We start from the raw sequence: 12419 nt of genomic DNA, 5'->3' as shown, positions 1-12419 counted from the left end.
GATAAAGTAATATTATTAAGTCTGACATGTACTCTGTGTTACCTGAAGATATCAATGTGGGGTTTCTGTCTACAAGAGATTTAAGTAAAAACACCTGCATAAAATGGATCTTACAATGCTAAACAACTAGATTTAGAAAAAAAAGAGAAGCAAAAGCATAAACTGAACCTAACTCGCAAAAATTAAAAAGAAAATTGGTAAAATGTAAAAAAAAAAAAAAAAGGAACAAATAAAAGTAATATTAATGATACAAAGATTGTAAACATGTTTGCAATCAATCTAGAGATCTTCTTTCATGATTTCAAACTAGTGCAAAAGAATAAATCACAACCTTTGTGTGTATTCTTCATTGTTAAACTTAGACTTAGAGAGAGATTTTACTTTGTCATTTTGTGCATACAAGTGTATAGAAAAATAAATTTCGTGTGCAGCTTTGATAAGGTAAGCAGAAAAGCATAAAGCATAAAACACTGATGAAAAAACTCACTGTGGTGAAAAAAATGAATGATGTAAACATAGTTACACTGTATAGTTACGGTTCTAACATTCATGGTTTTTTTTATAACCCATTTTTATTACATTCAGCAGTCTAATGGCAGTGGGGTAGAAACTATTCTGGAATCTGCTGGACCTGCATTGGATGCTGTGAAGCCACTTTCCAGAGGGCAGCAGGGAGAACAGTCTATGGTGGGGGTGTGAGGGGTCAATTATGATGTTACAGGCTCGGGACACGCAGCACTGGGAGGAAATGTCTTTAATGGAGTGATGAGGAGCCCTGATGATCTTCTCTGCTGTTCTCACCACTCTTCCTCTAGTCTGAGGCGCTGCAGCCTCCACACCACACAGTGAGACAGCTGGTCAGAACGCTCTTTATGGTGCTTCTGTAGAAGGTGGTGAGGATGGTTGGGGCAGGTGGGCTCTCCTCATCCTCCGCAGAACGAGGAAAAGTCACCACCCCCTTTTGGTGGTTTTGGGATATAGCAACCTAATTAAACAAAAATCTTTTCTTTTTTTTTTCGATTAAATAAAACCATAAAGAGCAGACATAGTATTCCTTATATGCAGGAAAACACACAGCATAGATTTTTACATTCATTATCTGAATTATCTGCCATTTGGCTAAGTGTTAAATAAGCATTATTTCAAGCGAATTAATTATTCTTTATATCTCATTTGATATAATCCTGTTTGGAAACAACTAATATCAGTTAAAAAGCTAACATATGTAGTTCCATGAATTAGATCAAACAGATATTTGTTACACTGACTTAATCATCGTCCTCATTTTTATTTGTAGAGGGCTTTAAAACATCTACAACTGAAAACAAAGTGCTGAACATAGCTAAACATAATAAAACATGATAAAATAATAAAATTCAGCATAAAAATATAAAATAAGGCAATAATAAGAATTTGTTTAAGCTTTAGGGGAGTGTTGGCCTAGTGTTCAGAAAATACTAGATGATTCTTTCCAAAACTTTGACTGTGGTTTTCAGGAATATTATCTTATTGACAGATTTACTGGTCGGCCAGGTGCATATCTACGCCTCATCAATCGCTGGAAACTGGAGGAAGTGAGTAATGAGGTTTTGTTTTGTTTGTTTTGTTTTTTCCTGAGGGAGCATTTCAGAGTTATGGATTTATAAAGTTAGAAATTAGACATTGTGCTATTACTGTATGCCCAGACAAAAAAGCATTTAACCCTAATCATCAATAAGTGGTACTTTGTGGAACATGCAAGGAAAAAAATAGATACTGAAGTAGTCTACTGGGATAAAAGACACTTTTCACTGATGCGTTAATGTACTCCCACTTGTGATTCTGCAGCTGCAGAACTGGAGAACTCCTTTGTAATAAGAAGAATAGTATAAAGTGGAGCCCTAGTCTGCCTTTTGTTTTGCAGAAAAATGACTGACCTGGGAGAACTCACTGTTGCTTTTTGTACATTTTCTGTAAAAAGCAAAAAATTGCAAGCATAAATCTTCCCCAAAGTAAGGATGACAGTGACAGATTCTTGAGAAAAATGTTTCTAAAAATATGCATTTTTCCAACGTACTGATATGCTACATATTTCAAACTCAGAGTTACTAATTAAACCCAGCATATGAATGATAACTCTCTCTTGTTTTCATTTTTATTTTCATAATTGCTGATCTGATTTGTTTTTGTTCCGCTGCAGTGCCATCCCAGCGGTTGTCTGATTGACCTCTGTATGCAGATGGGCATCATTATGGTACTAAAACAGACATGGAACAACTTCATGGAGCTTGGCTACCCGTAGGTTCTGGTCCTTTTTTCGTTTTTTCTCAACTTTTGTCTTTATCTTTTGCATATTTAGAAGATCCTTATGCTCTTGTTGAGAACATCACAGTTTATGACCCATTGCCATTGTTTTATTATCCCCCTTTCAAACCAAAACAATCAGGTTTTTTCTAACTTCTTTATACCAAACTAAAACATAACACAGCAGGAAAAACCCACCATTACTTAGATAGTCTCTCCATGATGTTCAAGATGCAACAAGAGCAAAATGCCTCCCCATTGCACATGATGTAAGACAAGAGTGTTTAACCTAAGGATTGTTTAGTGATACTTTTTTGGTGAGATATTGGGGACAAAATTATTCAGTTGGCAGCATGCCTGCCTCCTGGGTGTGATGTGGAAGTACAGTTATCACCACCAACCACCTTTCAAATAGAAATCAATATTGTCTAATGAGGGGGTTTCCAAACTATATAAAAAGCACACGACTCCAAATTGTGCATACAACTACTGGTTAATGGTGGAAATTGTACAGGCAACAAATTAAAAATAAAATCTAAGATTAGTGAAAAGAACAAAACTGAATAACATTTGCATTCTCTGTGTCCCTCACTAAGAGTGATCAGTTTCTTGGATATGCAAACACATAACTTGTCAATGAAATTTCTTTGGTGCAGGATGATACACTTTAAGACACTATGAACCTCTAATAGTGCTAAAAAGGCTGTTTTCAGTCTGACAGGGTTTGTCTCTTAACAGCAATGCTGAAACTGATGGTAGAGGTGTATAAACCTTCTGTGTAAAAAAAAGGGCAATTCCAAACACAATGAATTAACATACTGATATAAATATGATATCTATGGTCAGGGCCCATGAGAAAGCAATAAGAAAAATGTATTTAATTAGTATCAACATCACAGTACCTAGATAGGATGTAGGTTGTCCAAAGTTTTACACAATTCAGCACCATTCAAGGCAATGGTTCCTGGAGACATTGGGGCAGTACTGATCTTATGTGAAAGGGATTTTAAAGAATATGGCTGATGAAAACTGTTGTTTTTTGCTGCTAAATATAATTTCTAAGCTATGCTAAGCTCTAAGCATGGCGTGGGCTCTTTGTCAACTTTTATCAGGTTTAATTTAGTCTGTTTTTAATCTTTGATTGTTGCATCATGGATCTGTAGGAAAGTGTTAACGCCAACAGCTTCTATTTGGTGATCTAAAAAAGATGCTCCAATGAGATGCTATCGTATATTTCACTCATGCCACGCTGACGCGCTTTAATTCAAGTTATTAAAAAAATTATCGATAGCAAAACAGCACTTTTCAAGACTATTGAAAAAGAAACAATAATAAAATAAAAAAAATAAGATCCCAGATGATGACAGACCACTGCAGAGACAACAAATGACCTGACTGCAGTACTGCCATCTGCTGGCATCATGCATTACAGAGGAAAAAAATGAAAACAGCGGCCAGAAACTGGACCTCATATTAATGCTTTTAGGACACAAATAAGGCACGTAACTCCTCCTCCACTGCGTGGTGGCTGCGCCATCTTTGTTATTAGTCACCGCTGTCAGGTTGCGACAGCCTATGGTGACAGCGGGCTGCTGTGACAGCAAGTAATGTTTGCAAGGAGAGCTCTCCCCGAAAAGCATTCTAGGATAAATTTGACTCTTCTGAGGCCTTTCTCTGCTTCTCATACACTTTGTAGACTCTTTTTCCCTTACGACCATTGGCCATTTTCACAGAACCGTGGTGAGAAAGGTGACCTTCAATGACTGTTTCAAACCGTAGCTCACCACATATTTACGCCTGAAAGTGTGCATGTGCAGAAAAAGATACCTAACGGGACGAGCACGTTGGGCATCCTTACCTAAACATGTCACCAGAATGATTGACATGTAGGAGGACCACTTATTTAGATGATCCACCCGGAAATAAAAGATCCTCCTCTATACCTTTAAGATGCTCTTGTAATCTACCATCGTTTTTTATAGGCTTATTCAAAACTGGTGGACTCGACAGAGGTTAAAGAGGGACCATGGCCACATCCCCAAGGCCAGCCTCCCCCAATGGGAGAAGGACTACAACCTGCAGTCAATGAATGCTTATGGTCTCTTTGATGAATACTTGAAGATGAGTAAGTTGAACCTCTGTTGAGCTTCTGTATATATTTTGTAATCTGCCTTTCAGAAAATAGTTAATATCAGCACTGGATTTTGAGATGACCTCAAATGCATTACAGAGTTTAATCCCTTATGGTATCATCAAATTTTCAAATAAAACATTTTTTCATTATGGAGCTGATCTGCTTCAGTTGTTGTACATGTTACGTAATTTTAACATCCATCTGCTCCAATTTTCTTCAGCACTCCTTTCTCTGCACATGATGTATAAACACACATTTCTTTTGGTGCATTGGACTGGAAAAACTCTCAGCTCAGTCAGACTAAAAAACATTTTTTTCCTTAAATAATAGAGCTGTTGTCCATGATAAGACTCTTAAAAATGTCACAGGATTATACTGGTTTTTTAAGTGAACAGTTACCCTTTAGACTGTTTTTGATAATCAAACTCTTTAATATATGAAGCTTAAATTAAGTAACCTACATGTTCCAAACAGGGCCGGTTTATTGGATTTGTGAATTTAGTGAATATAGAGACCCACTACCTTAAGAAGCCTTCACCTAAACATTTATATTGTTGGAACATAGAAGTCCTAAAGCTTTTATTATTATATTTATTTTATTTATTTTATTATTATATTTATATTATATTTTATTAAATAAACAAACTGCTCATTTCTACAGTAAGGGCAACAATTATACAGTTTAAACTGTGTTCTTCAAGATGTTGTTTTCGGCCCCAATTAATACGTCCAATATTACTGCTCTTTGTATTATCTTCCATAGAGTATATTTTTATTTTCCGTCAGGAGTATTGTACTGCAGGAGCATGTTGCTCCCAGTTTTACAATCAGTGCTGGACATGCAAAACAGTATGGAGGACCAACTCTGCCATATTTAAAAATAAATACAGAAATAAATAAATGCTCAATAAATAAATAATTACCTAATATGTAATTTAACAATTGCCTTATTTATTTATTGTCCATTATTATCTATTTATATAGATATTATATATTTATAGTTTTTTTTATATATTTATTTATGTGCATGATATAATATTTTTGTCTGTTTTATTCTTCCTTTGTATTTTTTTACCCTCTTTACTTCAAAGCTATTTATTTCTGCCTGTCGGGTTCACATTTCTATATGCATTTCTGCCTCATAATGTAAATGAGGAGGGGGGTGTCAGAGGGTCAACTTCATGCACATAACTAAATACATAAGAAAATAAATAATAAATAAATAAAGTTGAAGATTACAACAGACAATAAAAAAAAATAAGGTATATATTACAAAGGCGAATAAATAAAGAAGCTAATTAGAAGAGATATATACATTTATGTCTCACTGTATAATTTTATTTCTGCCTACATTTATTTGTTTATTGTAATTGTGGGGGCGATTAAATTAATGCTTATTAATTTATTGAGCATTTATTTATTTATCTATTTATTTTTTAGATATGGCAGAGTTGGTCCTCCATATAACAGAAGTTTTTCCCAGTCATAATAAATTAATTTTCCCCCGGATTAAAGTTTTCTCACCCAACAATAATATGATAAGGGTTTGCCCTCAGGGGAGATAGACCTTATTGCAATAGCAGTCAGTGGTAATTTATTTTTTTAAAAGCCTCAAAATCACAGTATCGATTAAAACTGTAATAAAAAAAAATTGCATTAGGTTTTGAATTAAAAGAGCTTAAAGAAATAAATGAATTCAGCGTCAGTCAGGTTTGCACTTTCAGCACGTAGAGTAAAACGCCGGTGCCCCGCTTTGTAAGGTACCTTTCATTTCAAATGCTAACCAGAAGAAATCAGCTCTAAACCCATCCCCTCTAAGTCTTAAATTAAATGTTAGCTCAAATTAAACTCTGACTAAATAAAAAAAAAAAAGACAAAAGTTCTTTCTAAGGCCTCCTTTTGTCATATAAACCAGGGACTATGTTCCCTTTGTCTTCAGAATAAAGGTACAGCTGCCATCAGGGGTGTAACTTTACCGCACAGCCAACATGAATAATTTCCATCTACTTTACAGAAATCCTCTCTGTCCATCCCTGACTCCCAGCTCTATACTCATTTAATCCGTAGCACCATCCTGCATTGATTATTTCAACTCCTGTCTGTGCTCTTGCTCTCTAGTCCCTACATAAATTTTCACTGTCTCATAACTCTGCCACCTCCATCACCACAACCCTATCTGCGAATCATATAACTCCTTTTAATTAAGAACTTCTATTGCGTCCTATTAAATATTGCATTCACTTCAAATCAGTCTTGCCTCACCATGCCTCTCTGAACTCACCCTCAGATCTTCCTCCTCCATATCTAAGAATGTCTCTTTGAAATGTTGTATGTTGGATCTAAAAATGACTCATGTTCAGAAATGATATTGACTTTGTTTGCAGGGTGTTAGAACAAGCCAGGAAACCACAGCAAACATGCACACATTAATCACACAGGAAGGTTGTTTTCATGCTTTATATTTTGAGAATCAATTAAGGAGTAATGGATGCAGTCTTATAGTGGAGCAAGTAAAGTAACTGAGGAATAAACAAAGGAAAACCAGAGCAGTGTTGAAAGGTGATGCGTTAGATAATGGAAGGTCTCAATGTCTAAGCCACTAAAAAAACAAATGTCAACAGACTCCTGAAGATGTGCTCTCTTTGTCTCAGTTTTGCAGTTTGGCTTCACCACCATCTTTGTGGCAGCGTTTCCTCTTGCTCCCCTCTTAGCGTTGATCAACAACATCATTGAGATCCGTCTGGATGCTTACAAGTTTGTGACACAGTGGCGACGACCTCTGCCATCACAAGCCAAAGACATCGGTAAATGCAGGGCTATGTAAATTCTTTTAAAAATTCGTCTTCTCCATGTCGAACTTCTGTTTGTCTCAGGAATCTGGTATGGCATTTTGGAGGGTATCGGCATCCTGTCCGTCATCACCAACGCCTTTGTGATTGCCGTTACCTCAGATTTTATCCCTCGTCTAGTTTACGCCTACAAGTACGGACCATGTGCTGGTCAGGGCCGAGCAGGGGAGGGGTAAGAGTCCATCAAGGAAGCAGAAACCACAATGGCGTCTGATATCCCCTTTAGACAATGCATGTTTTGAATGATATTATTTGTGTTCCTCAGGTGTATGATGGGTTACGTTAATGCCAGTCTGTCTGTCTTCCGAGTTTCTGACTTTGAAAAGAGATCCCAGCCAAGAACTAATGGCTCGGAACTTTTTGAAGAAGCTGTGAAGTATTGCAGGTAAAGTTTGTACGTGGACAATGAATAAAACGTTAAAAAAAACGAGTTTTATTGCAGAGTTCTGATCTTTTTTGCACCTGCCAAACATTGCTAATTCTGAATTTAGATGTTTGTCAGTTTAACAGCATAAAAAAACTTTAGGTTGACATTTGACATCTGGAACTTTTCATCTCTTTTTGTGTACTCCTGAGAAAATATTGACCCTGTCCTGAACTCCAATATGTCCAAAAGCCTACCAACATTTCTAAATTATGCTTGTTCTGTGACATAGACTTCAGAGCCTCGAAAGGGTTGAACAGACAAACAGAACTTTGTCGTATCTGTTAGCTGTGGGTCAGTTTGCTCTTCAGCCAATCAAATGAAATAGCCCCAGGATGGGTATAATTTATCATCCTGCTGCATTTTTATATCAGATGAACGTTAAGAAACAACTAAAACTGCAGAAAATATACAACTTCAACCCTTTTTTTCCTCAGTGACAACTTCCACATTGAAGAGTGTTATGGGTACTGCAAAAAAACTTTGGTTCTTAAGCTCAACTGATGATTTTTGGTGCATCTGTAATATTTTCCACTTTATTAACAATTTTAATAATCTTTTGCTTTTGTGACCACAATGCTTTTTCTTTTTTTTTATTACACAATAGGTATCGGGATTACAGGGAGCCTCCAGACTCAGATGAGCCCTATGCCTACACTCTACAGTTCTGGCACGTCCTGGCAGCCCGGCTGGCGTTCATTATTGTTTTTGAGGTCTGTGTAGAGAAATGTTAAAATATTGTCATTCAAAATTGCTGCTCATTGTCTGTCATCACTTTTTGTTATGATGTGAATCATATGGCAGCTGACTCTTTTTCTGCTGGACCTAGACCAGGTTACTGATCCCTAATCAGTTAATCAAGGTCCTTCAACATATCTCTGCAAATGAAGAAAACCGTGACACCAGATTTTTTTTTTTTTTGTTTCTTATTTAAATGAAATACTATTTTCCTTTAAAAATTCCCCATCCTCACCAACAGACAATCTCTAGAATCGGTAGAATACAAAATCTGCAAAAGTTGAGGCCAGCATGTCATGTCTTACAGCAATGAATGAAAATGTAAGGAGGATTAAGTAAGACATTTTCTGATATTCCAATTATCTAAGGGGCCTGTGCTCCACCCTCCCTTGCGAAACAAAGTGAGGTTAACATTATTTTATATAACAAATGATATCCATAATGACTGACATATCAGGAGAGCCTTTAGTGTGCTCACAGAAGATCTGTGCGATCCCAAGAAACATAACCAATAAAATGTTTGCATAAACAATTTATATTAATTTAACAAAATAAAAGTTCAGTTAAAATGAATAAAAATGACAATCTAAAGGATTTTTGTGCCTTTACAAGAAGGAGTTTTGTTATAGCTGGCAATTAAAGATAAGGATCAAATAAGCAACTTAAAATTCTGTCTAAAATCTATTTTCATTATTTCATTGGTTCTCCAGATCAGTGAACTGGTTCAAATTTGAAAGTTAGCTGGTTTTGGCATTTCTAAAGCCAAACTTTGTCTCTCTTCCTATTGAAACCTATTATAAGCTGTTTATTTTTTAGCTAAACATGCTAAGTCTTTTAAATGCTAACATTTGTAAATAAAACCAAGTAGTGACAGATGGATCTTCTCTGTTATACAGAACAAAAAGGTCCTAAATATCTGAAAAAAAAAATTTTTTTTGTTTGTTTGTTTTAGGAACTTATACATTTCTTTTGTAATCAATTATAACGTAGCAATTACGTTCATTGGTAAAAAAAAAAAATCACTTGAAAATGAATTGATGGTAAATAAATTTTTAAAAGACTATTGAAATCCCTCTTGAGTTTGTCAGCCAATGGTAGCAAAGGCGCGCTCTGAAACTAACAGTATTAACCAATCAGAAGAAGAAGGGGGCGGATCTTAGGAAAGCGCGTACCTCCTCCTCTTGTTTCTTGCACAAGTCGCAAGATTGTGGTACAGTGCTGAAGTTTCAGACGGAAAGCCACCTTGCACCATTTACGGCTCTATTCAACGGAGAGATGTGTAAAAAAGTGGAAAAATAAATAAATTAAACTTTGTGTTTGGAGTGAAGAACAATATAGAGAAATGAATTGCATAGAGTGGGCACAATGCAGTTCATGAACTCCAGGGTAGATGTCACAACCACAGATAAAGGTCTCAAAATTAAATGGCGCGGGGAATTGCTGAGGGAGACAGGGCGAGATGGCAAGCGATTAAGCAGCTGGTACAGGAAGGTGAACCAGGTGCTTGCTTGTGCACGCTGTGCTCCAGGAACGCTTATATACGAAGATATAGATGCACTTATGATCACAGATTAAGGAAAGCATTATTTATTTATCTACAGAATACAACATTAAAAAATAGAAATTTATGTAAAGTAGTGTTGCTACTCACTTCTGTCCGTTTTATATTTATATATATATATATATATATATATATATATATATATATATAAAATGTTTTTTTTTTTTGGGATGGATTTATAGCATGACTAGATTAAGGTTTCTTTGATACTAGATGGCATTCAGATGTTGAAACCAAAGCTTGAAAAACCTCAGCCATACAGTGTATTAGATCAGTACCACCGATTTGACCCACCAGTCAAGTAGAATTTCACATTCTGGAAATCATAGCATTCTAACAGCAGGTTTGTTTTCACAGCATATGGTCTTCGCCATTAAGACCCTGATTGCTTATCTAATCCCGGACCTACCCAAGGACCTGAGGGACAGGATGCGCAGAGAGAAGTACCTGATCCAGGAGATGATGTACGAGGCTGAGCTGGAGAGGCTGCAGAAGGAGAAGGATGAGAGGAAGAAGAAAAACAAGGCTCACCATAAGGAATGGCCATGAATATTACTGTCTTTGGATGGACTGTAAGAGAAAGTAATTATCCTCTTTAGAACCTTGAAACCAATAGGTGCCAATTGCATATTTCTGAAGGTCAGCTTATTAGATGTTTTCCATCATTTCCAGCATTAGCTTTCAATATCTTTAACCATTGAAATCTGTTTTTTATTAAGTTAGTTTTTTCATAAAAAAAAATAATAATTAAAAAGAATGTGATAAAAAAAATAAGCATAAGAAAATGTAAAAAATAAACTACAATAAAAGTTAAAATTAAAGTAAATTGAATTATTTTTTTAATTGTTTATATATATTTATTTGATTATTGAAGGAAATGATAAAATAATTTATTTTTATTTATTTATATTTATTTATTTAGTAGATTTAGGGCCAATAGTCCTCCATAGACCTGTAAATTATATGGTACTTTTTATTTATGGTTTAACTCCATTGCACCAGTTAAAAAAAAATATTTTACATCTTATTCATTTTTTTATATTTTCAGAAATTTACATTTTACAGCCGAATTCACTAAAACAGAATCTACAACATGAAGTGATTGTTGTGTCGGACCAACATTCAGATTGTTTTCTGTCGATAAGTTGGGTTTGTGAATGATCTCTCTGCTCAGATCCTTTCTCCTTTTTTTTTTAGGCTCTCATCTGGTAACTTCAAAATAAAGGAGGAGCATCCAGGGTTCTGCATGTTCTGGACCGACACGTCTTCCTCCTGCCATGTTAGACCAGCACCTCCTGTTTGACGGTTCCAGAACTGCATCCAGCAAAGAGTGATCCGTGGAGCCTCTGTTAGATCTACTCAGCACGTGGGAAGTTTTAGCAGCAGATTTTTTCCATATTTTCTCTCTTAATCAGACTCTTAGCAGTATTCTGCTTCAGCTTCTGAATGTAGATCACAAGCAAAAATAAACTATTCCTCTGTAGGTGACTGGAGCTGCTCCGCAGAGCGTAAGGAAGGATACCTTGTTTACATTTCTCCTTGTTTAAGGGGGTTCATTTTTGCTTTCTTGTAAATAAAACGTGGAACTGAATGAATGTCCGGCCGTACGCTCTGCTGTAGTGTAGTGCAATAACAATAAAAGTTACTTAGACAAGATTTATTCCTTTCAGGCTGCTGTGGTACTTCCTACAGTTTGCTGTAATGTAGTAATAAAACATGATTTGTTTTAAATCTGTTTCCTTGTTTTGCAATTTTCACCAAAGCTGAAAAAACTAATTTCAGATTAATTGAATTTCCTTTTTTAATTAATTTATTTTATTCAATTAAATTTATGTATACTACTATTATTTTCAGCTGTCTATTTTATTTTAAGCTAAATTTGGACACAAAGGTAATCTGCTTGTTTAAACTGAGTCTGTTTTGTTTTTACAGTTTCAGTATATTTTTCATAGGAAGACGATTGTTGGCGCACTTCCTCCAACCTCTATTTTCTGTCTAAACAAGAACTGGTTCTCTTAAACCAAATTCGCAAACTAAATGTGCCATTGTACTGCAAAAACGTAAAAAAGTAAATTTTTATTTAATTAGGTGTATTTACCCTTAATTTGAGTAGATAAATAAAATGATCTGCCAATGGAATGAGTATTTTTACTCTTAAAATAAAATAATTAGATAATATGCACTTGAAATAAGACAATGCAATTGTGTTTTCTTATTTTAAATGTAAATTGTCTTGTTCCATTGGCAAAATGTCTCTTTTGCCTCCTCAATCCAAGAACAAATGCACTTATTTTAAGAAAAAATGAGTTATCTAGATTTTGATTTTTTCCAGTGAACCACTCAGAGACCAAGGGAAAAAGTTTAACAGGTTTATTGAATGTTGATAAAACAAAGAAGTAGGAGCTGGAACTGGGTGGACTGGTGAACCGG

General features: G+C 35.4%; 1 protein-coding gene across 1 annotated transcript in view; it reads left to right on the top strand.

Moving 5' to 3' along the window:
• ano4 (anoctamin 4) overlaps window positions 1–11737 on the top strand; it is a 57924-nt gene extending 46187 nt beyond the window's left edge. Inside the window, exons 19-27 of the mRNA XM_015399076.1 lie at window positions 1517–1574; window positions 2180–2277; window positions 4266–4408; window positions 7069–7221; window positions 7291–7438; window positions 7532–7651; window positions 8298–8403; window positions 10347–10571; window positions 11187–11737. Coding sequence (XP_015254562.1) covers window positions 1517–1574; window positions 2180–2277; window positions 4266–4408; window positions 7069–7221; window positions 7291–7438; window positions 7532–7651; window positions 8298–8403; window positions 10347–10538 — 1018 coding nt within the window. The 3' untranslated portion in view covers window positions 10539–10571; window positions 11187–11737. The remainder of the gene's footprint in view (window positions 1–1516; window positions 1575–2179; window positions 2278–4265; window positions 4409–7068; window positions 7222–7290; window positions 7439–7531; window positions 7652–8297; window positions 8404–10346; window positions 10572–11186) is intronic.
• Window positions 11738–12419: the final 682 nt, after the last annotated feature.

Source organism: Cyprinodon variegatus, unplaced genomic scaffold (assembly GCF_000732505.1).
Source record: "Cyprinodon variegatus isolate N-32 unplaced genomic scaffold, C_variegatus-1.0 Scaffold986, whole genome shotgun sequence".
Taxonomy (NCBI): Eukaryota; Metazoa; Chordata; class Actinopteri; order Cyprinodontiformes; family Cyprinodontidae; genus Cyprinodon; species Cyprinodon variegatus.
The sequence above is the reverse complement of the archived record's forward strand: the minus strand, read 5'-3'. Positions and strand labels throughout refer to the sequence as shown.